Raw genomic sequence first — 25,304 nt, 5'->3', positions numbered from 1 at the left:
ACTGTGTGCGTGCTCTCGAAGTGCCAGGGCAGCAGGCTGCCAAGTCACGGCTTCCCTGGGGGCAGGTCAGGGAGCTCTTTCTTCAGCACCTGCCTGTGCTCACCTCCCCGCACTCCCCAGAGGGCACTGGTAGGTCCTCACTGATCCCAGAGAGCGCTCATAGGCCTGCCCCCTACTGTCCACCCTTCAGGGACACTATGTGGCGCATCTTCACTGGGTCACTGCTTGTGGAGGAGAAGCCGAGTGCCCTGCTGCACGACCTCCGCGAGATTGAGGCCTGGATCTACCGGCTGCTGCGCTCCCCTGTCCCCGTCTCCGGGCAGAAGCGAGTAGACATTGAAGTTCTACCCCAGGACCTCCAGCAGGCCCTGACCTTCGCCCTCCCAGACCCCTCTCGGTTCTCCCTCGTGGATTTCCCGCTGCACCTTCCCTTGGAACTCCTCGGTGTGGAGGCCTGCCTTCAGGTGCTCACTTGCATCCTGTTAGAGCACAAGGTGAGAGGCCTGGCTTTCTAGACCTTTCTTGGGTGAGGACCACGAAGTAAGGCAGAGGTTGGACTAAGAGCTTTTTGAGCACAGCCTCATTTTGGCCGTCTTTGTATCTGCAGGAGTTAGCACAGTTAGCTTGGTATACAGCAGGAGCCCAATAGGTGTGGGTCGATCATGGTCCTGCACTGTAGGGGCTGCACTCAGGGTCCTGGCCAGTCAGTGGGCTTTTCCTGAGCTATACCAACCCAATGCACTGGGAGTACCGGCAGTTTCACTCCGGGGTGTGGGTTTGGCTTGGGGCACAAGAACTAGGCAGGGAAGGAGTGGCTGGAGGGAGGATCGCTAAAGTGCAGGCAAAGGGGGTCTTGGGGGAGCATCAAGAAACGTGGGGGTGGGGGTGAGTCCTCAGGGGCCATAGGCATGGTGAAACAGACGCGTTTCTCTCTCCTAACCGCTCTTGCTGCTGCCCGTTCTGGAATGGCCATCGCAGGTGGTGCTTCAGTCCCGTGACTACAATGCACTCTCCATGTCCGTGATGGCCTTCGTGGCCATGATTTACCCGCTGGAGTACATGTTTCCTGTCATCCCCCTGCTGCCCACGTGCATGGCGTCCGCTGAGCAGGTGAGGTGCCACGTGGCTTCCTGCACTGCTAGTCCTGAGGGAGAAGGCTCAGTGTCACAAGTCCCTTGGTGCTCACCTTCCGAGGTCTGCCCCTGTATGTTTGGGCCACATCTGTTCATACTCAGAGCTTACTTCTGGCTCTGCTCAGGGCTTGGGGAACCATATGGGATGCCAAGGGTCAAACCCCCAGGTCAGTCATCTTACCTGCTGTACTATCTTTCTGGCCCCTCTGATTTTTACCTGTTTGTCTGTACAGTTTGATTTGACTTAAACTGACCTGTGCTGGAGATGGTTCTTATTTCTTGTAGCCCGTGAATCTCAGCTTTTGGCAGTTCCCTCATGGGTGTCACCTAACCACGGCATCTCTCCTTTCTAAAGCCTGAAAAGCCTCAGCGTTGAAACACATCTCCCTTTACAAGTTTGGGGATGTGAACCTGTGTTTCCGTAGCCAGACTGTGTTGCCTCAGTCAGTGACTGTGATTGGTGTTGTTTTTCTGTTTCTTATCCTCTTTGCCTTCCGCAGCTGTTGTTGGCTCCAACCCCCTACATCATTGGAGTCCCTGCCAGCTTCTTCCTCTACAAGCTGGACTTCAAAATGCCAGATGATGTGTGGCTCGTGGATCTGGACAGCAATAGGGTAAGTCTCTTTGCTGAAGCCTGCAGAGTTCTAGAAGAAAATTGGGTTCTCTTTTGTTGGGGGGGAGGGTGGAGAGGATTGGGGTTCATCATTGGGGTGATGCTCAGCAGTAACTCCTGACTTTGCAACTCATGAATCAATCCTGGTAGTACTTGGGGGATCATATGGGATGCTGGGGATCAAACCTGGGTCAGCTGCATACAAGGCAGCTGTACTACCTCTCCAGCCTCTCTCTTCAATATGTATATATGTGTATATATATATATATATATATATATTTTTTTTTTTTTTGCTTTTTGGGTCACACCCTGCAATGTACAGGGGTTACTCCTGGCTCATGCAATCAGGAATTGCTCCTGGCAGTGCTCAGGGGACCATATGGAATGCTGGGAATCAAACCCAGAACTGCCGTGTGCAAGGCAAACACTCTACCCGCTGTGCTATTGCTCCAGCCCCTCTTCAATTTTTGTCTTGCATTTTTTTTGTTTTTGTTTTGATGATGCTGAGGGGTGGAAGGAACCATGCACTTCTAACTATTGAGCCCAGGGCTGCCACAAACAGAACCTGTGCTCTAGTCCTTTGAACTACCATTCTATTTTTTTTACATTAACATTCTGCAGTGTGAATACACTCAAACTTCAGTAGGAATTCTTTCTGTTTATTCATTGTGAAATAAAAAAAATATATAGTGATAGGGGCCAGAGCGATAATACAGTGGATAGGTCACTTCTCTTTTTGTTTATTTTGTTTTTTGGATCACACCTGGCAATGCTCAGGGGTTACTCCTGGCTCTGTACTCAGTAATAACTCCTGGCGGTTCTTGGGGGGGCCACATGGGATGCTGGGGATCAAATCCGGGTCAGTTGTGTGCAAGGCAAATGCCCTACCTCCTGCACTATCGCTCCAGCCCAGGATAGGTCACTTCTTTACACACGGCTGACATGGGTTTGGTCCCTGATATCCTATATGGTTCCCTGAGGACTGCCAGGAATAAGCTCTGAGTACTTCCAGGTATGGTTGAAACAAAACAAAACACATACCAAAAAAATGATAGAGAAATCTCACTGCATTATCTAGAGATAGTCGCAGATAACAGGTAGGTATCCTTTCAGGGGTGTATACATACCATGCTTATATGTGCAAACATCTCATATACATGTGTGTAGAACTTATTCACATATGTATTATTTGGCTGTTGGTGCAACTTCCCAGTCTTGCTACTCACCCTTCTGCGGAAGAGACTCACAGCAGAGCCTGCTGCAGCCCTGCCTTTGGTGTTTCTCTGCTGTAGGTGATTGCGCCCACCAATGCTGACGTACTTCCTGTCCTGCCAGAGCCAGAGTCATTGGAGCTGAAGAAACATCTAAAGCAGGTAGGTGCAGAGGGAGAAAACCAGGGGGCGTGAATGCCACAGGACTGCTGAAGGCCCGCAGACAGACAAGACAGACATTCCCAACAATTATGGAACAGCGATGGGAGGAGCCAGCTTCTTGTCCCATGCAGTTCCAGGGGAGAAATCATGGCCGCAGACCTGGTACATCTCAAAAGGGGTCCTTCAGTTTCCTGCAGATGTCTCTGTGCCCCCCATCCCCACCCCACCACCCGCAGTGCTTATGCCTTTTTTTTTTCCCTTTTTGGGTCACATCCAGCAATGCACAGAGGTTACTCCTGGCTTTGCACTCAGGAATTACTCCTATCGGTGCTCAGGGGACCATATGGAATGCTGGGAATCGAACCCGGGTCAGCTGCGTGCAAGGCAACACCCTTCCCACTGTGCTATTGCTCCAGCCCGGTGCTTACTCCTTTACTTTGTTTCTTGTCCCCGCCAGTTTCTTGTCACATCTACCATTCTTTCTGGCCTTGCAGCCCTCTTTCTGTGTCTAAGGTGGGAGTTGTAGTTTGGGCAGTATGGCTCCTTTTTAATTTTCTTTTTGGCATATAACCATATAGAATCCTACTAAAATCCCTAGAAAATCCTTCCTTTCAAATCCCTTTCAGTAATCCTTTAAATGCATTTTCATTGATGAATTTTCTTCTTCTTCTGCATGCTGAACACAGTACTTGAAGGTAAAACAAGGCAGCTACTCCATGCCTTCCTCTGTGCTGCTCTCTGTGTTTTGTGGGTCTCCCAGTAGCTAGCTCTCTAGTTATTAGCAATACCTGCTCTCCTTTGACTGGTCTTCAGGACTCTCTTTGTGTTGTCTGGGTTACTTAGAAGTGCCTGTATGTTATGTTTTTATATTTATCTGGGTCTTTTTGTATCATCTCTTTCTGCTTCACTACTGATATAATAGAGTATCTTGTTCCCGCAGATCACAAGTTCAATCAGTTCTCTAGATTTGCTGTGAAAACAGAAGATATTACTTTGCTGTGTTTTCATTTTTGGTTATTGCCTTCCTAGGACCAGTGAGATGGAATGGTTGTAATACTCCATTATGGAATCATACTTTATCATCAACATTTTTTTGCTCTCCCCTGGGTTTATTATACAAGATCAATTTCAGGATTAAAGCTTCATACACTTCCAATGTTCCTGGGAATTAAGATTCTTAGCTCCTTGATTCTGTATTTGTTTTTTTGTTTGTTTGTTTGTTGGGGGCCACACTTCACAGTGCTCAGGGGTTACTTCTGGCTCTGTACTCAAGGATTACTCTGGAGGTGCTCAGAGGACCATATATGGGGCACTGGGGATAGAACCTGGGCATGATACATGCCAGGCAAGCACCCTACCTGCTGTATTATCGCTTCAGCCCCCCAATTAGGCATCTTTTATTTTATTAATTAATTAGAGAAAGAGGAAGCTAACCACCCACTCTGTTTATTTATTTATTTTTTTTTCTTTTTTGTCACACCTGGGGATGCTCAAGGGTTGCTCCTGGCTCTATAGTCAGGAATTACTCCTCGCAGTGCACGGGGCGGGGGGGGGGGGGGGGGGGACATATGAGATTCTGGGGATCAAACTTGGGTATGGCTACATGCAAAGTAAATGCCTTACCCACTGGACCATCTTTTATTAAGTTTTCTCAGTAAGTTGGTCAAAAACATTGCTGCTATATTTTAGCAGTTGCAATCCAAATAATATGAGGCACAATTAAAATACTAATTTTTTATTCTTTTTTTGGGGGGAGGGGACTCACACTGGCATTGCTCAGGGGTAATCCTGGTTTAGTGCTGGGGTCATATGTAGTGCTGCTGGGGATTCAACTTGGGTCGCCTTCATGCAAAGCATATGCTCAGCCTGTTCCTGTATTTCTATGACCCCTGATTCTGTATTCTTAGTCTTTTGTTTGTTTTTGTTTGGGGGCCACACCTGGTTATGTTAAGGGTTTAGTCCTGGCTCTGTACTCAAAAATCACTCCTCCAGAGACTATATAGGGTACCGGGGATTGAACTTGAGTCAGCCATGTGCAAGGCAGGCTATACTATCTCTCTACAGACCTTGATTATTAATTATTAATAAAATTATGATCAGCAACAATAGCATCTCCTGACTTTATATAAAATGTAGAATCAGAGGCCGGAGCAATAGTACAGTGGGTAGGGTACTTGCCTTGCATGCGACTGACCTGGGTTCAATACTCTGCCTCTCTTATGGTACCCTGAGCACCACCAGGAGCAGTTCCTGAGTGCAGAGCCAGGAGTAACACCTGAGCATCGTTAGGTGTGACCCAAAAAAGCAAAAAATAAAATGTGGTATCCCTCCAGGCATATTGAATCAAAATCCTCCTTTTGACGGCATCCCTTGTGATCCCTGTGCTTGTTAAAGCAGCACTGCTGGGGGCCAGAGCAGTAATATGGTGGCACATGGCAGATCTAGGTTTGATCCCCATACAGTCCCCCGAGCCCTGCCAGGAGTAATCCCTGAATGCAGAGCCAAGGATAGGCTCTGAGCACTGACAGGTATGGCCCAAAAACAAAATGGAAAATAAAAGGTAGCTCTGTTAGTCCAGAGGAGGGGCCGCACCTCCCCTGGTACGTGCTACGGGGTCACATTAGGTCAGAAGCACTGAGCATATGAGGCTCGGGGTTCCTTAGGCCCCTTAGAGACTCTGTACTTGCACCGTTTCAGTGGACTGTTTCCACATAGAGTTCCCCTGAGAAACCAGATTTCTTGGCTGACCTGGACTTCAGATCTGATTGAGTTGCTTTAAGCCAAGGGGACTTGGGCAGCAGATCTCCGTAACACCTACTGTTTTCTGGATAACAGAGTTATCTCCCAGATGAAGGCTCTTTCCTAGAAGCTGTGGTTGGCTGGCAGCCCAGGAATCGCCTCCCATGTGGGCTCTCTTCTTGTTGCATAGGCCCTTGCCAGCATGAGTCTCAACACCCAGCCCATCCTCAACCTGGAGAAATTCCACGAGGGCCAGGAGATCCCCCTTCTCTTGGGGAGGCCTTCGAGCGACTTGCAGTCCACACCTTCCACTGAGTTCAACCCCCTCATCTATGGCAACGATGTCGACTCCGTGGATGTGGCGACCAGGTGTGTCCCAGCAGGGTGTGCACCCTCAGCTCACACAGCCCGCCTGCCCACTCGGCAGCCTGGTATGGGGCATGGCACTTTCCTGAGCGCCCTTGTCCGCTGAGATCAAAGAAGTAGTACCCCTTCCCGGGCCTCTCAGAGAGAACTGAGGAGTCTTGGAGGCAGCTCTCCCCTTGTTATTGGGAGCCTGTGAGCAGAGGGCTTCAGCAGGGGGGTCTGCACCTTGGGGGTGGGCATGGGAAGGGCAGGAACCCTTGCCCTGCGGGGTGTGGGATTTGGATGATCTCATCGTCCCCTTCTTTCCCAGAGTGGCCATGGTCCGTTTCTTCAACTCCCCCAACGTGCTGCAGGGCTTTCAGATGCACACACGTACCCTGCGCCTCTTCCCTCGGCCTGTGGTCGCTTTCCAAGCCGGCTCCTTTCTAGCGTCCCGCCCCCGGCAGACGCCTTTCGCTGAGAAGCTGGCGAGGACGCAGGCTGTGGAGTACTTTGGAGAGTGGATCCTTAACCCCACCAACTACGCCTTTCAGCGAATTCACAACAGTGAGTCTCCCCTGCCTGAATCCCCCCGTGGGCCCCTCTCCCTTTCTCATCTTCCACCTGCCCTCAGCCATTACAGTTTTTTAATTTATTTATTAATTTTTAAAAAATTTTTCTGTTTGGGTCACACCCAGCTATGCTCAGGGGTTACTCCTGGCTCTGCATTAAGGAGTTATTACTAGTGGTGTTTGGGAGACCATATGGGATGTCGGGGATTGAACCCGGGTCAGCCACATGCAAGGCACATGCCCTACCCTTTTACTATTGCGCTGGCCTCTATTTTATTATTATTTTTTTTAATTTTTGGGTCACACCGGATGATGCTCAGGGGCTATTCCTGGCTCTGCATTCAGGAATTACTCCTGATGGTGCTCCGGGAGCCATATGGGATGTCGGGGATCGAACCCGGGTTGGCCTCATGCAAAGCAGAAGCCCTCCCCACTATGACTCAGGCCCCTTGCCATTCCTGTTTGACTCTAGAATGCACTCCTGCCTGACCTTCACATTTGGCTGGCCTTTCTCCCTGAGTGTTGCTCACTCACAATTCCTTTCCCCCCTGTGGGCAGACATGTTTGACCCGGCCCAGATTGGGGACAAGCCAAAGTGGTACGCTCACCAGCTGCAGCCCATCCACTACCGGGTGTATGACGGCAACTCCCAGCTGGCCGAGGCGCTGAGTGTGCCGCCAGAGCGTGACTCGGACTCAGAGCCACCGACGGATGACAGGTGAGAGGCCGCTCCCCTCCCCCTACCCTCCTACCAGGACAGCCCCTTGGGGGCTCTCCCAGGACAAAGACTTCAGTCCTGGAGACGTTGGCTTGTGTGTTGGGCGGTGGCTTTCAGTGGTCGGGCTCCTTTTGTCCTGCTCCCTAGCCGTGGCCTCAGAGTGCCCCTTTCTTCGCATTGCCTCATGCCAATTCTTTCCCCTGTCTCTTCCCATGGCCTTGGTTTCTCTCTCCCACTTGGCCCTCTGCAGTGGCAGTGACAGCATGGACTACGACGACTCGAGCTCGTCCTATTCCTCTCTGGGTGACTTCGTCAGTGAAATGATGAAGTGTGATATCAGCGGGGATACTCCAAGTAAGTGCCATTTGGGAAGGTGGCTGCCTCGGGGCGGGGCCCGGGGCTCAGGGCCGGAGGTCAACTGGGCTGTGGTCTCTGGCAGATGTGGATCCTCTGACGCATGCAGCGCTGGGGGATGCCAGCGAGGTGGCAATTGATGAGCTGCAGAGTCAGAAGGAGGAAGCGGAGGAGCCAGGCCCGGAGAGCGAGACATCTCAGGAAGGCCCCGTGCCGCACCCCAGCTCCAGCACCACCGCCAGCAGGAGCCCCGGCACTGTGGTCCACGGAACCAGCTCTGTACGTGAGCATGTGGGAGCTCTTTCTGGGGAGCAGGACCTCCTCTCTGGCATCAAAACGAGGATAAAGCTTGTCGCCATTTTCTGTTCAGGACAGCCTCAAGCCTTGAGCCTCCAAGATGGACTTTTGGTCTTAGGGGGTCTTTGGGCTTTCTTCTGGGGAGCCTGGGATCCCACCCTGGTGTCAGTTTATGGCAACAGAGAACAGAGGTGTCCACAGTTCATTCCTTACATGTGTGAGAATAGGAATCTGAGCGACCTGGTGTGACCCCAACAATCAGAATATGAAACATAATCTCCAAACCTCAGGTGACCAGGCTTTCCTTCCTGTGGCCTCTAGGAATCTGCGGACTCCACAGAAACTGAGGACAAGGCATCTATAAGTGCCTCCAGACCACTGTCTGCTATGGGCCCCGGCATCGGGAAAGCGAGTGTGGAGAGACGTCAGCCGGAAATTGGAGAGGGGTCAGTGAGCCGGGGACCCTGCGACAATCTGTTTTTGGACCCCCAATGTGGTCTTCCCCCTGAGGAGGGGGATACTGACTGGGGAGAGTTACTCTCCCCAGTTTAGCCTGCATGTCAGTGGCCTTCAGTGAGAGCCCAGGAGCCCTTCCAGCTGGCGGCCAGTGGACTCCCCACATCAACCTGGGCCAAGAATTGACCCCTCTGCCAAGCCTGAATTCTCTCCAGGTCCTGCCATTCCTAGAGGGTGGTGCTTTGAGCCAGGCCTGACATGGCCAAACATGTTTGACCCCCCCCCCCCCCCCGCCTCCTTTTTCAGGAAAAATTTTAAAAAATCACTCCGTGTCCTTCTGGAAATCTACTGGAAATCTACCTTTTTTTTTTTTCTTCTTGGGTCATGCCCAGCGATGCACAGGGGTTACTCCTGGCTCATGCACTCAGGAAATACTCCTGGCGGTGCTCACGGGACTATGTGGGATGCTGGGACTCGAACCCCGGTCAGCTGCATGCAAGGCAAACGCCTTGCCTGCTATGCTACCACTCTGGTCCCCAAATCTATCTTCTTTATTTATTTATTTATTTATTTTTGCTTTTTGGGTCATACCCGGCGATGCTCAGGGGTTACTCCTGGCTCATGCACTCAGGAATTGCTCCTGGCGGTGCTCGGGGGACCATATGGGATGCTGGGAATCGAACCTTTGTTGGCCATGTTGACTGCGTGCAAGGCAAATCCCCTACCCGCTGTGCTATCACTCCAGCCCCAAATCTATCTTCTTTAAATGAAAAAAGCAAAGCACACTGAGATTTCCTTCCCTCCCCCTCCCCCATTGTTCCAGTGTCTTCACCCCAGGGTGGGGGTGGTATTACTCAAAGCCCACTCAACTGGGCTTTGAGAAATGGTGGGAAGGGAGCACCCCCCCAGGTAGTCTAGACCCCCACTACCTGGGACTCATCAGGGCCACTGTGCATTCCAGGGCGCAGAAGCTGCTGCGGCCCAGCAGCCTCAGGTTGGCCAGTGACTCTGAGGCAGAGTCTGACTCCCGGGCCAGCTCGCCCACCTCCACCGTCTCCAATAACAGCACAGAGGGCTTCGGCGGCATCATGTCTTTTGCTAGTAAGTGCCTTCCTTTCACACTGTTGGCCCTTGTCCCCTTTCCCCACCGGCTGGACTTGGCCATGGCAGGCTCCACTTAGGGCTGCAGAGGGAGGGCTGAGTCTGCAGGGCCCAACCCTAGTCAGCTGGTGAAGGCAATGGGGAATGCAGTATTTTCAGGTCAGATCAATAAAGAAAGGGCTGGGTCTCATGTTGCACGGAAATAATTTGATCCTGTTTGATTTGGCTATATTTTTGATACCTTTTGCCTGCTGTGAGCAACTTTTTCATGGCCGTTTTTATGTACTTTGTTCCAAAAATAGATTGTTTTGAATCTGTATGCGGTTGGCTTTTGTTTGTGCTTAGAGATTATTTTCAGAAATGAGGTGTAGCATTAAAGAATGAAGACAGGGCTGGAGATAGATAGAACAGACTGGAACGTGCCTTGCATGTTGCTGACTTGGATTTGATTCCTGGCGTTGCAAATGGTTCCCTGAGCACCTCTATGAGTGATCCCGGAGTCAGAGCCAGGATTAATCCCTGAGCACCACCAGGTTTATCCCCAAAGCAAAAAATAACAGAAGAGGAATGCAGACAGGCTGGGAACCAACAGAGCTGTCCTAGGGAAGAGCTGTTTGTGTGTGATTGTGGAGTTTCTCAGAAGCTGGGGAGAGGTAGCAGCCAGTTCAGATCAGAAGCACATTAAATGCCGACTTTCGGGCCAGGTTAGCTTGAGGCTGATTTGTTATCCTGGGAAGGAGTCAGAGGAAGTTGCTACTAAGTTCTGAGCAGTCCTGGCAGTAAATTTATTTGTTCTCCCTCTCAGCTCTCTCTCTGTCTCTCTCTCTGTCTCGCTCTTCTTCCTGCTCTTTCTCCCTCCTTTTTTCTCTCCTTTTCTCTCTTTCATTTTGACCATGCCTATCAGTGCATAGGTATCTCTGACTCAGGTAGAGTCAGATCCCTGACTCTGTACTCAGGGATCACTCCTAGTAGTGTGTGCCAGGGATTGAACCCAGTCATATACATTCAAGGCAAGCATTTTACTGCCTGTACTCCCTTTCTGGCCCTAGACTCATTCACCCACTCTCTCTCTCTCTTTCTCTCTCACTCTCACTCTCTCTCTGTGGGGATGGGGGGCACACGCATTTGCACTTACTCCTGGCACTGTGCCCAGGGATCACTCCTGCCGAAGCTTGGGGGACCATAAGAGTTGCAAGGCAAGCACCTCGCCCGCTGTACTATCTCTCCGGCCCCAGATTCTGCTCTAAGATCTATTAAAGACTCTGGGAATTTGCCTGAAAATGGACAGGTAAAGAGGATGCGTTTGTTGGCGTCCACTTTTCTGGTGGTTCCCCTCAAGTGTTGTTGCCGTTTTCCCCTTCCAGGCAGCCTGTATCGGAACCACAGCACAAGCTTCAGCCTTTCAAACCTCGCGCTGCCCACCAAAGGGGCCCGAGAAAAGACCACACCCTTCCCCAGTCTGAAAGGTACCAGTTTGCCCACCCTTTGCCAGACCAGGATTCACTGGGAAATGCTTCTGGCCTGGGGGTGCTTGTCAGGATCCTGCACATGACAATGATGCATCCACCTGGCTGCTGCCCCTTGGGTCGCTTCCCCTGCCTTTCCCTGCACACCACTGGCTCTCGTGTTTTCACATGGAGATTTTCTGTGCGCTAAGGGGTAGGCCCTTTGGATTATTTGGGGTGGGGCAGTTTTGGCTGACCGCTGCCCCGTGAGGGCTTCGGTCGAGGCCTGCTGCTGGACATGGGCATCATTACCGCTGCTTTCACTACTGCCCTCCTCATCCCTCCCGCAGGACGGTGGGTGGAGTGTCTGCATTACCTCCAGGACCAGGCCATTCCTTAGGCTTTGTGTCCCTTTCGGGCCCGTGTGTGGGCGAGGCAGTACTGGTTGCCATCTGGGACCAGTTAGGAGTATATTTGCTTTTCTTTTGTCATTCTGACATTGCGAGAGCAGCATCTCCTAATGCTACCCAGGCATTCATCTGTTTTCTCTGAGTCTCGTACTGAGCAAACGGGGGTGGAAAGTGCAGTGAGGAACAGATTTTTATTTTTATTTTTATTTTTTTCCTAACTGCCATTCCTTCCTACTGATTGAAACTGTCAGGGACCTCAGGGACATTCTTATGTTCTTGCAGGCTGGTGGGGGGATTGCAGTAAGCTGGGCCTAAGGACTCCCAAGCTCCAGTTGTCACAACTCTCCGCCCTTGTGGTGGGGACCTATACAGGCCCCGAGTAGGGTGGGGAGGAGTTAGGGCCCCAGATTGGCACTGACTCAGGTGAAGAGGAGAGCACTTGGACCGCTTTCACTGCATGCTGATGCTTCCATTCATTTGCCGCGCTTGTCCCTCCCATTCTCTTCCCTCCCTCACCTCCCTGCTTCACTGCCCATGACAGCATCTGCAAGAGGGGTCGCCCCCACCCACCCACCTGGCACCCCCACCGGCCCTCCATGCTGGATGTTTCCTGAAAACCAGCGCTCCCCCTCTCGTGCATGTGCCTGTCCAGTCCCCGAAGGCTCCTTGTGTCACTGGCCCCTGGCTCTGAGAGTCCATAGTCTCAAGGATGATCTCCCCCAGCACCCTGGTCTCCCGGTCACCTGGCTCTCAGCTGCCAGGTTGTGTGCACTGAGCTGGGGGAGCATGCTTGGATTATCTGACTTCAGCTCCATTAAGGGGTCTCGGGGTGGCAATATTGTGGTGCACCTACTAATTGTGTATTTTGTGTCCCAGTATTTGGGCTAAATACTCTAATGGAGATTGTTACTGAAGCCGGCCCCGGGAGTGGTGAAGGTGGGTCTTGCCCGTGAGCTGTGCATGATCTTCTTTTCTCTCTAGCATCTTCTGTGCCTGCCTGCGGGCCGTCCTCCTCCTCCTGGAGCAAGAGGCATCACGCGCGTGACGTGTCCTGCCCCGGCCCCCCCATGACGCCCGTGTCTGCCCATGGGGCGTGCTGCTGGTGCATGTGGTGTGGCCTGAGTCTCCATCCCCCACTCCCTCCACCCCTGTGTGTGGGCGCAGGGCCTCCCTCCCCCAGACCTCCTGGGGGCTGGGTGCGGAGTGTGGCTGCCTAACTCGAAGAGTGACTTCTCTCCTTCCTCCCCTCCTGGCCTTAGGAAACAGGAGGGCCTTAGTGGACCAGAAGTCATCTGTCATTAAGCATAGCCCAACAGTGAAACGAGAACCCCCGTCACCCCAGGGTCGGTCCAGCAACTCTAGGTAATAAATAACAAGGCTGTTTGAAGAGGTTTCAGGATGGAAAGTAGCTGGTTCCCCCCCCGCCCCCGCGCCCCCGCTTTAGGGATGCTCAGCTGTGGGGTGAGATGGGCAGATGGGCTCTCTGTGGGCAGAAGGAACCTGTGCTTGCCAGCACCTCCGAGAACTGGCAGAGAATGCCTTGGGCACGGGGGCCCTGCCCCTTGGCTTTGAGTTTGGGCTCCTCCCGCCACCCCCCTGGGGTAGACATCTGGTCTGGTGAGAGGGGACATGGCTCCGTGGAGGCTGATGAGCACAGCTGAGGTGTGTGCCCCCCCGCAGCGAGAACCAGCAGTTCCTGAAGGAGGTGGTGCACAGCGTGCTGGACGGCCAGGGTGTCGGCTGGCTCAACATGAAGAAGGTGCGGCGGCTGCTGGAGAGCGAGCAGCTGCGAGTCTTCGTCCTGAGCAAGCTGAGCCGCACGGTGCCGCCTGATGACGGGGGCCGGCAGGACGTCATCCCAGATGTGGTCGGTGTCTCGGAGGGGGCAGGCCGGGGCTGAGGGCTGGAATCCGTGAGCCAAAGGGAGGACACGGGTGCAAGGGGCAGTTTTTGCAAACTCCGGCCCCCGTATTCTGGCCGCAGGAGATCAGCCGGAAGGTGTACAAGGGGATGCTGGACCTGCTCAAGTGCACGGTGCTCAGTCTGGAGCAGTCCTACGCCCACGCAGGGCTAGGGGGCATGGCCAGCATCTTCGGGCTCCTGGAGATTGCCCAGACCCACTACTACAGCAAAGGTAGGCTTGTACCCACTGGCCACCCGCCTCCCCCTGTGTCTTCACAAGAAAGAGTGACCTTGGCCCCTGGACAGGTTTCCCAGGGCCCCACCACCTCCTCCCAGGCTCGGGGGTCTCACCCTCTAGTGCACGTTTCCGTGTCACGGGCAGCAGCAGCGTGTCCTTCCCCACATGCTCCAGTAGCCTGGCTCCACCTGCCACGTTGCCCTCCCTGGATTCCTTCTCACTCTCTCGACGGCTCCCCACGTTTAATCTTTCCTCAGAGCCAGACAAGCGGAAGCGAAGCCCAACGGAAAGTGCACACACGCCCGTTGGCAAGGATCCTGGCCTGGCCGGGCGGGGGGACCCAAAGGCAATGGCGCAGTTGAGAGTTCCCCAGCTGGGACCTCGGGCACCAAGTGCTACAGGACGGGGTCCCAAGGACCTGGACACCAGAAGCTTAAAAGAAGAGAATTTTGTAGCCTCCATCGGTATGTCTCACCGTGTTCGGGATGACGGAGGGGTTCCGGCTTCCCACGTAACCCTCCTTCCTTCCAGTTCATCCAGAATCCCGCCTGTCTCTCGCCCATGCTTTGCTTTCTAGAGAAGGAGGGAGAGGTCTGTGTGTGTCTCTAGGAGCATTATCTTTCTTCTTCTCGCTGCTGTCAGCCTCATTTATGGCTTCCCTCACCCACATCTTAGAGGTAGAGGGTCTCACATCTGGCTTCAAGGGCCTGTGAGGCCTCCCATGGGCCCCCCTTTATTCCACCTAGATTATCTTCCCCTGGTAAAGATGACTTCCTGAAACCACAGAGAAGTGTCTAGATGCATCTTTGGGCAAAAGAGAACAGTCTGGTCCCTAACGTCGGTCTCCAAACCATGGCGCTGCTCTCCAGTTGGCTACTCTGGGGCATGCCTGGCATTCCACCTCCCCAGCTTCTGACCCTCAGTGTGCAATTCCTGAGGCAGCATTTCTTGAAACCTTTGCTTACTGGACTTAAGAGCTTGCTTTTACTTCTCCGTTCCCACTGAGGCAGAGCTTCAGTGAGTGCCGGGGTCCCCTCGTTCATCATTCTTCCTACTGGACATGGCGTCATCGAGGTTGTGTCTTCCTTCTTTTTGCTCCAGGCCCCTGGACTTCTAACTGCTGCCTCTTGCGTGGTGATTAGCCTCCCAGAGGCCAGCCTCGGGGGTGCTGATTTTCTCTAGTCAGCATCATGTTGTAGAGGCAGCCACCCACTTGTCTCTGTCTCTAGAAAAAGTCACTGTCTCTAGAAAAAGTGCTGACCTTTAAGTCTGAAGGCCCAGGGTGTTAGTCTTGTGTCTGCCCCCAGCGGACTCTGGGCAAATGTCTCCTCTGCTCAGGTGCCGTCTCCTCCTCAGGAAACTGAAGCAATAGGATCAGGCTGACTCTAAAGCTTCTTTCAGGGACAGAAAGGCTGTGTTTGGTATTCTCTCTCTGAGTATCTGCCAGGATTCTGTTCTTGACCCCTTCATGTTCTCTCTCGCCTCTGCCGGAAGCAGTTGTGCAGACGACTGCCCAAGAAGGTTCTCCTGTCAGGACAGTTGCTGGTTCCAAGGGGGTGGAGGATTTCTGTGGGCAGCAGCAAGGAGAGCAGCTGATTGCCTGCAGGAGAGGCCTCTGGCCCATCCAAGGGATTGTCTTTGTAGTCATGCTTCTGGAACCCTTTGAGGTTGTTTGAGGTGATCGTAGGTCTTCCCTGGCGCCTGTAACGGTGGTGGCCACTTCCCTCTTGTGGCAGAGAGCAGGGGGTGGGTGAAGCTGATTGTTGGGTTCGCGATCCTACTATTAAGGCCTCTTTGGACTCCAGTTCCAGAGACCAACCTGCAGGTAGCAAATGCGCTGCCCACTCTGTCACGAAGTGTGCACACCAGCAGGATATCCCCAACCACAGTCAGGGGCAGCAGCGGGGACTTGGCGCCTGCCTTCAGGAGTTGGGGCTAAAGAATTCGATCTCTTGATTTTCACCAACCCCCCCCCCCAACACACACACACACACACACACACACACACACACACACACATGGAGATGGATTTTTTTTTAATCTCTTGATTTGTAATCATCTGCCCCAGACTTGGGTGGGTGGGCGTCCATTCCGTCCGTCTGACCAGCCTCTGACTCTCTCTGTCTTTCTCTCCTGCTTACATTGCCTCTGGGGTAGAATTGTGGAACAAGCACCAGGAGGTGAAAAGGCAAAAAGCTTTGGAAAAACCGAGTAAGGAACAAATAAACGCCCCTTCCTGTTCCCAAGTCTTCCATACCTGCCAACTCCCCGGGCCCATTGGGGGCAGGCTCTGTTTGTCAGCCCCACCCCAAATTTGCTCCTGAGGGGGGGTGGTTTCTGGAATGGAAGCAGGTAGGTGGTGTGTGACCATGGGTATGTGACTCGTCGGCTGCTTCTTGCCCCCCTCCCCTTAGAGCAATCGGACTGTAAACCAGGGCATTTCCTGAGTCAAATTCCTTTGAGCGTGTTTCTCTATTGCCTCAGACTTGGTGGGGAGAACGTCTGTCTATTTCAGCGCCCCTCATTGGCTGATGGCTCCCTCACCCATTGGAGGCCTGTGGGCACAGTTGGCAGAGATGGTTGCTGTCCCTCCGTGTTGAGTCTGTAGCTGCCCGACTCTCTGGTGGCTTGCCTAGGCACGCTTTCTCGCTTTCTGTCATTCTGTCCTTCCACCATATCATTGTGGGTGTGTGGGGAGGGGGAATGGGGTGGTTTTTAGTCTCGAGTGGAGAGATGTCGGGTGGGGCTCGGCAGTGTTCTCTGGGCCTGTGAGTTTCTTTTATCACCTTGGGTCTGTCTTTTTCTTTCCCCTTTGGAAATGTGTTTGGGTAGCAGAGAGTGACCTGGGGTGGGGTGGGATGGGGGAGCCTGGGGGAATCCCTAAATGGTGTCAGGCCCCCACGAAGCTCTATGAGAACAATAAAGTGCGTTTTAGATGTTGGTTTGGAGAGCTTTTATGAAACGTGATGGGGAGAAGTTTCTCAGATGGAGAAGATGCCTGCAAGCATCCCTGGGGACCAGGCCTTATTTGTCCGACTTGGTTCTTACGATATCTGAGGACTTCTTCCTGGGGGAGGAGAAGCATTCCCCGGAAGGTGACTGGGATGTCTGTGCTGGACTGGCCTGGGCCAGGCTGGGATCTGCTGCTGCACTCCCTACACTAGCCTGCCCCAGCCTCTGTTGTCCAGTGACAGAGTCTTCCCCTCCTCAGGGCCTGAGGGCATCAAGCCTGCCTTTGACCTTGGTGAGACAGAAGAGAAAAAGTCCCAGGTCAGCGCCGACAGCGGTGTGAGCCTGGCATCTGGCTCCCAGGTTTGTGACTGCCTCTTGAGAATTGAGAGCTTTATTTATTTATTTATTCATTGCTTTTTGGGTCACACCCGGCGATGCATAGAAGTTACTGCTGGCTCTGCACTCAGGAATTACTCCTGGCGGTGCTGGGGGGACCGTATGGGATGCTGGGAATCGAACCCGAGTCAGCTGTGTGCAAGGCAAATGCCCTCCCCGCTGTGCTATCGCTCCAGCCCCGAGAATTGAGAGCTTTTGATGGGCTCTCCCAGAATCCTCCTACAAGTGAACCACTCAGAGTGGGAAACAGCAGAATTGTCCCATGAAAGTAGAACGACAAATTAAGTCATATCTACGTATATATATGACATATCATATATCCTCATATATCTGTGATCTGTAACATTAAAGGCCATTCACAATTGAGTTCACAGGACCAGAGAGATAGTACAGTGGGTAGGGCTCTTACCTTGCATTCAGCTGACCACAGGTTCGATTCCCACCACCCCATAAGGTCCCCAGAGCTTGCCAGAAGTGATCCCTGAGCCAGGAGTAAGCCCTGAGAACCATAGGGTGTGGCTTAAAAAAAAAAAAGATTAAGTGTTCAAAGAGGTAGTACAGCTGGGAAGGCACTTGCCTAGCTTGTGGCTGACCTAGTTTGATCCATGGCACCCCATAACATCCCCTGAAAGAAAGAGTTGAATTCTCAAAAATGAGCCATAATGACAGGGAGGTGTTTACCTGTGGTACTATTCTAGTTTTATGCCAAAATGCAGAGAAGGGTCAGGGATATAGCTAGCAGTAGTGTGCTCACTTTGCGTTTGTGAGGTCCTGAGTTCAATCCCATGCACTGTAAAGAAAAAATACATATAGAAAAGGCTGGAAGGAAATATATTAATATATATAATATATTTATATATAATACAGTGGTTTATAGGCTGTAGGGTTATGGCTTCTTCATATTTCCTAATTTTGTCATGTATTTTCTATTTTGGGCATGTATTTCTTGAATATTGATTATTATTATGTAAGCCATGTCTTTTTATCCAGGGGTACATTTTATTTACTTATTTATTTTTTGCTTTTTGGGTCACACCCAGCAATGCTCTGGGGTTACTCCTGACTCTGCACTCAGAAATTATTCCTGGCGGTGCTTGGGGGACCATATGGGATGCCAGGGATTGAACTCCGGTCAGCCGTGTGCAAGGCAAATGGCCCTACCCACTGTACTATTGCTTCCACCCCTCAGGGGTGCATTTAAAACGTTTTTGTGTGTGTTTGGGGGTTTGGTGCTCAGAGGCTATTCCTATCACTGTGCTTTTGGGGTCACTCCTCACCATGCTGAGGGACCTTATGGTGTCAGAGAACTTGGGGCCTTATGCCTTTGAGCCATCTCCCTAGCACATGAGGGGGTTACTTTTCTCATGGCATATCCTGGGATGGTAAGGAGGTGGGGGAGGGGAAAGTGCCAGCATTTCCAAGGAGATTGAGAGGAGATGGGCATCCCTGACGTCAGCTTCCATGTCTGAGTCCCGCTCTCTGCTTTCAGAGGACTTACCCCGACTCCATCATCGGCGTGAGTCCAGCTGTGATGATCCGAAGCTCCAGCCAGGATTCTGAAGTTAGCACCGTGGTAGGGGAACACCACACTGGCGTCTGGGTGGGCAGGGTCTTTGGGGCCGGGGACTGCTTTCTTCAGGAGGCTCTTCTGAGTCTCAGGTGAGCTCGGCTCTTCCGGCTTGTCCAGAAGGTACTTCCAAGGCTCTCTGACTGGCATGCCTTTCAAATTCCATTATTCGTGCACAGCAGCAGTGCTTTTAACCAGGTTGGCATTTCTGGGGCCTTCCCTGTAGAATATCCCTCACAGCCGTTTTTTTTCTTTCCCTCTTCGCAGGTGAGTAACAGTTCTGGAGAAACCCTGGGAGCGGACAGTGACCTGAGCAGTAATGCAGGGGACGGCCCAGGTGGTGAGGGCAGCGCCTACTTAGCAAGCTCTCGGGGCACTCTGTCTGACAGCGAGATTGAGACCAACTCTGCCACCAGTGCCATCTTTGTAAGCATTGTTTGCCCACCAGAGAGGGAGGCCAGATCTCCTGGGAGGTGTGGGTTAGAACAGAGTGAAAAGTTAGGAGGGAGTTACAAGAGAAAGAAAAAGTAAGGAGCACTGTCCTCGTGTAATCAGCGTTCAAAGAAATTTTTTTTTTAATTTTGGTTTGGTTTTATTGTGAAGCCAGAAAGTCTTATTGGAACTTCTTTAGAAAGATGTGAGGGGGAGAGAGAAGAACATGTTTATGTTTGGGGGGGGGGGGGGAGAGAGAGAGAGAGAGAGAGAGAGAGAGAATGCGCACAGTCTTCTCTAAAGTGGAAATAGTCAGGCATTGAGACAAGCAAGTGAGACACGTGTTCAAGGGAGAACATGGTCTTGAAGAACAAGCCTAGCAGAAATATTTCTTATGGCTACATTTAGTCACATGATTCCATGATTTCAGGCTTCTACAACTCTGTGTAATGAGTAAAGCTTTACTCAGTGATAAGTTAAACTCCCAACCTATTTAGATTAGAACTTCAGACCCTATGTAGCCCTAGCCCCCGTCTTTATTTTGCTTGCTTTATTTTTGGGGTGCTGGGGATGGAACTTGGCTCACTCCTGCAAGGCCAGTGCTCTGTCTCTGAGAACCAGCCCAGCCCACTGTGATTCACTGAGGCCAAGAGACACCTGTGCCTGCTGCAGTCCACATTTCAGTGGCATTGTGCCTCTTTTATAGACTGGTCCAATTCTGTTCTCATCTCTCCTCTATTGGGTGCCTTGAAACAGCATTCCTTTCTAGTATGTTCCCAATGTCATATGAAGTCTTCCTTCTTCAGTAAACATGTGATTTACTAAGTTCCAGATTCTGCTCTCAAATAGCAGAGGTAAATAAGTTTTCATTCCCCCTTCTCCAGAAGTTTGTAATTCAGTACATTGCTGTAATTACAGGTGTGGGGAGAAAGCCAGAGGAATGAAAGAACTTGTGGGGAGCCCCATAGTAGGCAGTGATCAGTTTTAGTCCGTGTCTTAAGCTGCATTTGACTGCAGATGTGCTTCTTTGGGCACCATCAACACTCTTAAACACTTGTACTTGTTCAAGTTGAAAATAGGTATTTGTATTGTACCTATATATTATATATCATATAATATGTGTTGTTATGGGCCTGGAGTGATAGCACAGCGGTAGGGCGTTCGCCTTACAAGCGGCCAACATGGCCGACCTGAGTTCGATTCCTCCGCCCCTCTCGGAGAGCCCGGCAAGCTACCGAGAGTATTCGATATGCCAGACACAGTAACAACAAAGTCTCCAATGGAGACGTTACTGGGCCCGCTCGAGCAAATCGACGATCAACGGGAGGGCCTTTACCTTTACCTTATGTGTTGTTATATGATACATATTTCCTTTTATTATTATTTTATTTGTTGTAGAGGACACACCCAGTATTGCTAGGATAGAACCCAGTTCCTTGCACACTTAAGCTCAACATTTCTGGACCAAGAATGAATGGGTGATGATGATGATGATAATGATGATGATGATGATGATTATTATTATTATTATTTCTGTGTGTGTGTGTGTGCTTTAGACTATATTGGGCAGTGCTCAGAGCTTAGTCCTGACTCAGTGTTAGGGGCTACTGCTGGTGGTGCTTGGGGAACCATACGCAGTGCTGGGAATCCAACAATGGTAGGCCACATGCAAAACAAGTGCCATAGACCTGGGAGTGTTGAGCCACTTTCATTGGTGCTTAGGGCTTATTCCTGTTCTGTGCTCAGGATCATTCCTGGTAGACTTGGGGGACCATATGAGGTGCTGGGGATCTAACCTAGGTTGTCCACATGCAAGGCAAGTGCCTTACTTACACTTGACCACCAACAATGGATAGTCTTTGTTTTGGGAGGGCTACACTGACGATGCTTGTGGCGTTACCCTTGACTTTGCACTCAGGAATCACTCCTGGCAGTGCTCAGGGTATACTCTGGGGTGCTGGGGATCAAACCTGGGCATGCAAGGCAGGCACCTTACACGCTATTTCTCCAGCCCCTAAGAATGGATATTTTTTACAAGAGCTCTTTGAACTGTAGAAAGAATGAAGAGTGAGGTCAATTCCTTAATAGGTCATCATTCCCTGCCCAGGGCTTTCTGTTTATGTTTCTAAGTGAGCAGGTGACATCGCAGAAGGGAGGAAGGGGAGAGAATTGGAGTTTGCAAAGCCACAGAGGTGAATATGTCTCAGCTCCCCAAGTCTTAACAGGCCATTCCCTAAGCGCCTTTTTGATCTTTCCGGTTAGTGTGGTTTGGGGAGAATGAGATGCGTGCTTAAAACTTTGCCACAGGAAGTCACTCAGCTGTACACAGCCTTCCCCTTCCTGGAACATCTGACTTGTTCTCACTGGTAGTCAAAGACACTGCCCAGTTGAAACGCTGAGAGCAGTTACTCAACTTCTTGGCTCAAAAAAGGTCTGTTAGGAAATAAATCACATTAAGTTAGTGTGCATCACTCAACAAAGGATTGGGCTGTGAGCAGGAGGTTGGGCATTTTTATGCACTAATTAGGGATTTTCTGATAACCTTTGGTCAGTGACTTCTCTGTTATGCTTTTCCCATGTGTTGTCAAACTGGCTTGAAATATACCTCTCCCCTAGTTTAAAACCTTTTCTATTTTGGGGATTTGGGCCCATACCCATCGGTGCTCAGGGCTTAAATCCTGGCTTTGTGCTCAGGGGTCACTCCTGGTGGTCTTGGGCCATGTCAGGTTATAAGGACTGAACCCAGGTTATGAGGTTGTCCACATGCAAGGCAAGTGCATTTGTAAGGCAAGCTCCTTACTCACTGAAATATCTCTCCAACCCTATTATTTTAGGTTTTTTAAATTATATTTTTGTTTTTCGGACACTTCTGGCTATGCTCAGCGCTTACTCCTGGTCTGTGCTCAGGAATCACTCCTGGCAGAGCTTAGGGACCATATGGGGTATCAGAGATTTAAACCTAGGACAAGGCAAGTACCTTCCCCGCTGTAAAGTCTCTGTGGCCCCCAAAATCTTTTTGAATTTTTATTACATATATATATGTATATATGTATATGTGTGGGTGTATATATGGAGAAGATTGACCATACTTGATGTTGCTCAGGGCCTGGTGCTCAGGGATCACTCCTGGTGGTGCCCCCTGGGAGTATGACCATTTTTTTTTATTCATTTATTTTTTGACTCCAGAGTGGACTCTTTATTTTAAAGTGACCATGTAAGATGAGTGAGGCAGGGATACCTAAGTCTGTCTGTCTCCTTGGCTGGGCCCACCTCGATGTCCAGATACAGCTCACACAACCACAGGCCCCATTGCTTATTTTTGGGCCACACCAAGCAGTTCTCAGGGCTTATTCCTGGTGAGACTTGGGGGCCCATACATGGTACTGTGGATTGAACCTAGATCGGATGCATGCAAGACAAATGCCCTACCTACTGTACTATCTCTCCGGTCCCATTAGTGACATTTTCTAAGGGGCAGCTGTTTTTAAGACATGGTAGGATAGAAGAAATCAGCAGTTTTCAAATACGAATTAATGTTCAATGTTTTATATGTGTTTAATGGTGCTCTGAGGGAGGCATTGCAGCCTTCCTTTCTTTTGCAATTAGGAAATGGGACTCGAAGAAGCTATAGTTTTGTGCCTCAGATCACACAGTAAGAGGCAAGGATTGGAACCTCATCAATCCAACATCAAACCCAGTGTGCAGTCAGGGATGTGGCTCAGTGGTCAGTGCTTGCCTTGCATTTGTGAGGCCCTTAGGCAGGTGGGGGTGAGGAAGGAATGCAGAACAGAACAAAATAAACCCAGTGTCCATTCAGCTGCTCTGTGCTGCTGCGAGAATTTGCTGGATCTCTTTATTTTGAGAAGACTCTTTGTAGAAACTAAAAGAACTAAGTCAGAGAGAGAACCTGGTTACTATAACAGTAAAGCAGGATTATCACAGTGACTTTTTGCTTGTTCTTTTTTTAAGTTTTTTTTTTTGCTTTTTGAGTCACACCCGGCAATGCTCAGGGGTTACTCCTGGCTCATGCACTCAGGAATTACTCCTGGCTGTGCTCGGGAGACCATATGAGATGCTGGGAATCGAACCCAGGTCGGCCGTGTGCAAGGTAAATGCCCTCCCCAATGTCACGGTGGCTTTTTGTCAGATCCTTGGGGCAAATAGAGCCACACAGGCAGGGCTCGTGGAGCAGGACTGGGAGAGATGGTGCCTGCGAACCCTGTATGGAGCTGCTGACTGTATTTTGTCCCTGCTTGTGGCACTTCAGATAGCTTACCTGTCCCTTCTTCTCTGCAGGGTAAAGCCCATAGCTTGAAGCCGGGCGTCAGAGAGAAGCTGGGGGGCAGCCCGGTGCGCTCTTCTGAAGATGTCAGCCAGCGCGTCTACCTCTACGAGGGGCTCCTAGGTGAGAGCGGAGGGGCCAGAGCTGTGCGCAGCTAGGGAGGAGGGTGTCTTGCACCGCCACTCTCTGCGCCAGTGTCCAAGGACCAGCGGCCATCATGGGGCCAGAGAAAGCAGGGGGTGAAAGCAAGAAGAGGCTCATCTCTGGTATTAATCAACAGCTTCTATCTTTCTGTCTTTCTTTCCTTTCTTGCTACCGTGGTCCTTCCTGCTCCCAAATTGGCAGGAAGGGACAAAGGATCGATGTGGGACCAGTTAGAGGATGCTGCTATGGAGACCTTTTCTATAAGTAACCGCCTTTCTGTGTGCTGTGTTCTTCCCTCCTCCTGCGGGGGCCAGGCTAAGTCTCACTCGGAGGCAGCTGGGCTCCACAGGAATATTAGGTCTGGGTGGGATGATTGTGTTTCCATTGTCCTAGAACTTCTAATGATTCCCTTTTACTGGAGTTTAGTCTTGATTTTGGTTTGACACCTCTGTTATTATTATTGTTGTTATTATTTTTTAAATTATTATTATTATTTAATTAACTTTTAGACCTTACCTAGTGGTGCTTAGGGCTTATTCCTGACTTGGTGCTTGGGGGTCTGTGTGGTACTGGCAGTTGAACTGAGGCCTCCTGCATGCAGAGCATGTGCTCCAGCCCTGTATTTTTAATATGTTAAATCAAGCCCTAAAACAACCTCTGTTCCTCACAGGCAAAGAGCGTTCTACTCTTTGGGACCAGATGCAGTTCTGGGAAGATGCGTTCCTAGATGCTGTGATGGTGGAGAGAGAAGGGATGGGCATGGACCAAGGGCCCCAGGAAATGATTGACAGGTACGAGGCCTAGGAAACCCTTGAGGAAAAAAGGCAAATTTGGCCTCTTCCCAGTGGTTCCCCATCTGAGAGCTCACTTGTGGTGTCTAGGTACCTGTCTCTGGGAGAACATGATCGGAAGCGCCTGGAGGATGATGAGGACCGCTTGCTGGCCACACTGCTGCACAACCTCATCTCTTACATGCTGCTGATGAAGGTAGAGTCAGCTTTGCCTCCGCCTGGTTGGTGCCAGTGCTGGACAGAGAGGCTTCTTCCTGTCTCCTTTCCATACCTCACACACTTGCACGTGCTCTGTTGATCTGAAGTCACCAAGCCCTGATAACTTTTTGTTTTTGTTTTTGTTTTTTTGCATCACACCCAGCGATGCTCAGGGGTTACTCCTGGCTCTGCACTCAGGAATCACTCCTGGTGGGGCTCGGGGGACCATATGGGATACCGGGGATTGAACCTAGGTTGGCCGTGCAAGGTAAACAACCTCCCTGCTGTACTGTGCTGTACACCAGCCCTTTTGATAACTTTTTTGGTTTATTTTGTTTGTTTGTTTGTTTTTTGTTTTCTGAGCTTATGTTGACACTCAGGGCTACTCCTGGCTTAATACTCAAGGCCATTTTCAGCCCCTGTGGTGCTAGAGATTGAACTTGGGCCTCCTATATATGCAAAGTATGAGCTCCAGCCAGTGAGCTGTCCCTCCAGCCGAGCAATGCTCCAATCATCAATCAAAGATGATTGATGATTCTATACGTTTGTTTGGCAACACCCAGCAGTGCTTCTGCACTACTCCCAGTATGCTCTGCCATGCTAGGGTTTCAATCGGGTTCTTACATGCCAAGCATGCACTTCAGCCTATTGAGCTATTTCCCTGGCCTCTATACCGTTCTCTCTCTCTCTCTCTCTCTCTCTCTCTCTCTCTCTCTCTCTCTCTTTGTTTTATATACATATTTTTTGTCTTTTTGGGTGAGCGCCCAATGATGTTCAGAGGTTATTCCTGACTGTGCAGGAATAACTCCTGGCGGTGCTCACGGAATGATATGGGATGCTGGGGAT

The 25,304-nt window shown here is 50.9% G+C and overlaps 1 protein-coding gene across 19 annotated transcripts in view; it reads left to right on the top strand.

Moving 5' to 3' along the window:
* MADD (MAP kinase activating death domain) overlaps positions 1 to 25,304 on the top strand; it is a 49,167-nt gene that overhangs the window by 4,971 nt on the left and 18,892 nt on the right. For 5 of the 19 annotated variants that reach the window (XM_056138873.1, XM_056138881.1, XM_056138855.1 and 2 more), the window contains exons 4-28: positions 191 to 494; positions 979 to 1,110; positions 1,634 to 1,747; positions 3,039 to 3,119; positions 6,049 to 6,227; positions 6,535 to 6,770; positions 7,334 to 7,493; positions 7,744 to 7,847; positions 7,933 to 8,126; positions 8,466 to 8,590; positions 9,562 to 9,701; positions 11,066 to 11,167; positions 12,433 to 12,492; positions 12,816 to 12,918; positions 13,237 to 13,423; positions 13,540 to 13,690; positions 13,954 to 14,160; positions 15,854 to 15,907; positions 16,908 to 17,008; positions 18,534 to 18,617; positions 18,879 to 19,037; positions 23,340 to 23,448; positions 23,671 to 23,733; positions 24,140 to 24,260; positions 24,351 to 24,456. In XM_056138873.1, the coding sequence (XP_055994848.1) occupies positions 191 to 494; positions 979 to 1,110; positions 1,634 to 1,747; positions 3,039 to 3,119; positions 6,049 to 6,227; positions 6,535 to 6,770; positions 7,334 to 7,493; positions 7,744 to 7,847; positions 7,933 to 8,126; positions 8,466 to 8,590; positions 9,562 to 9,701; positions 11,066 to 11,167; positions 12,433 to 12,492; positions 12,816 to 12,918; positions 13,237 to 13,423; positions 13,540 to 13,690; positions 13,954 to 14,160; positions 15,854 to 15,907; positions 16,908 to 17,008; positions 18,534 to 18,617; positions 18,879 to 19,037; positions 23,340 to 23,448; positions 23,671 to 23,733; positions 24,140 to 24,260; positions 24,351 to 24,456 (3,376 nt within the window). The remainder of the gene's footprint in view (positions 1 to 190; positions 495 to 978; positions 1,111 to 1,633; positions 1,748 to 3,038; positions 3,120 to 6,048; positions 6,228 to 6,534; positions 6,771 to 7,333; positions 7,494 to 7,743; positions 7,848 to 7,932; positions 8,127 to 8,465; positions 8,591 to 9,561; positions 9,702 to 11,065; positions 11,168 to 12,432; positions 12,493 to 12,815; positions 12,919 to 13,236; positions 13,424 to 13,539; positions 13,691 to 13,953; positions 14,161 to 15,853; positions 15,908 to 16,907; positions 17,009 to 18,533; positions 18,618 to 18,878; positions 19,038 to 23,339; positions 23,449 to 23,670; positions 23,734 to 24,139; positions 24,261 to 24,350; positions 24,457 to 25,304) is intronic. The other 14 variants (XM_056138891.1, XM_056138957.1, XM_056138922.1 and 11 more) reach the window with 7 other exon arrangements.

Source organism: Sorex fumeus, unplaced genomic scaffold (assembly GCF_029834395.1).
Source record: "Sorex fumeus unplaced genomic scaffold, SorFum_2.1 ptg000007l, whole genome shotgun sequence".
In the NCBI taxonomy this organism is placed as follows: domain Eukaryota; kingdom Metazoa; phylum Chordata; class Mammalia; order Eulipotyphla; family Soricidae; genus Sorex; species Sorex fumeus.
Note: the sequence above shows the minus strand (reverse complement) of the source record. Positions and strands in the feature narration are given on the sequence as shown.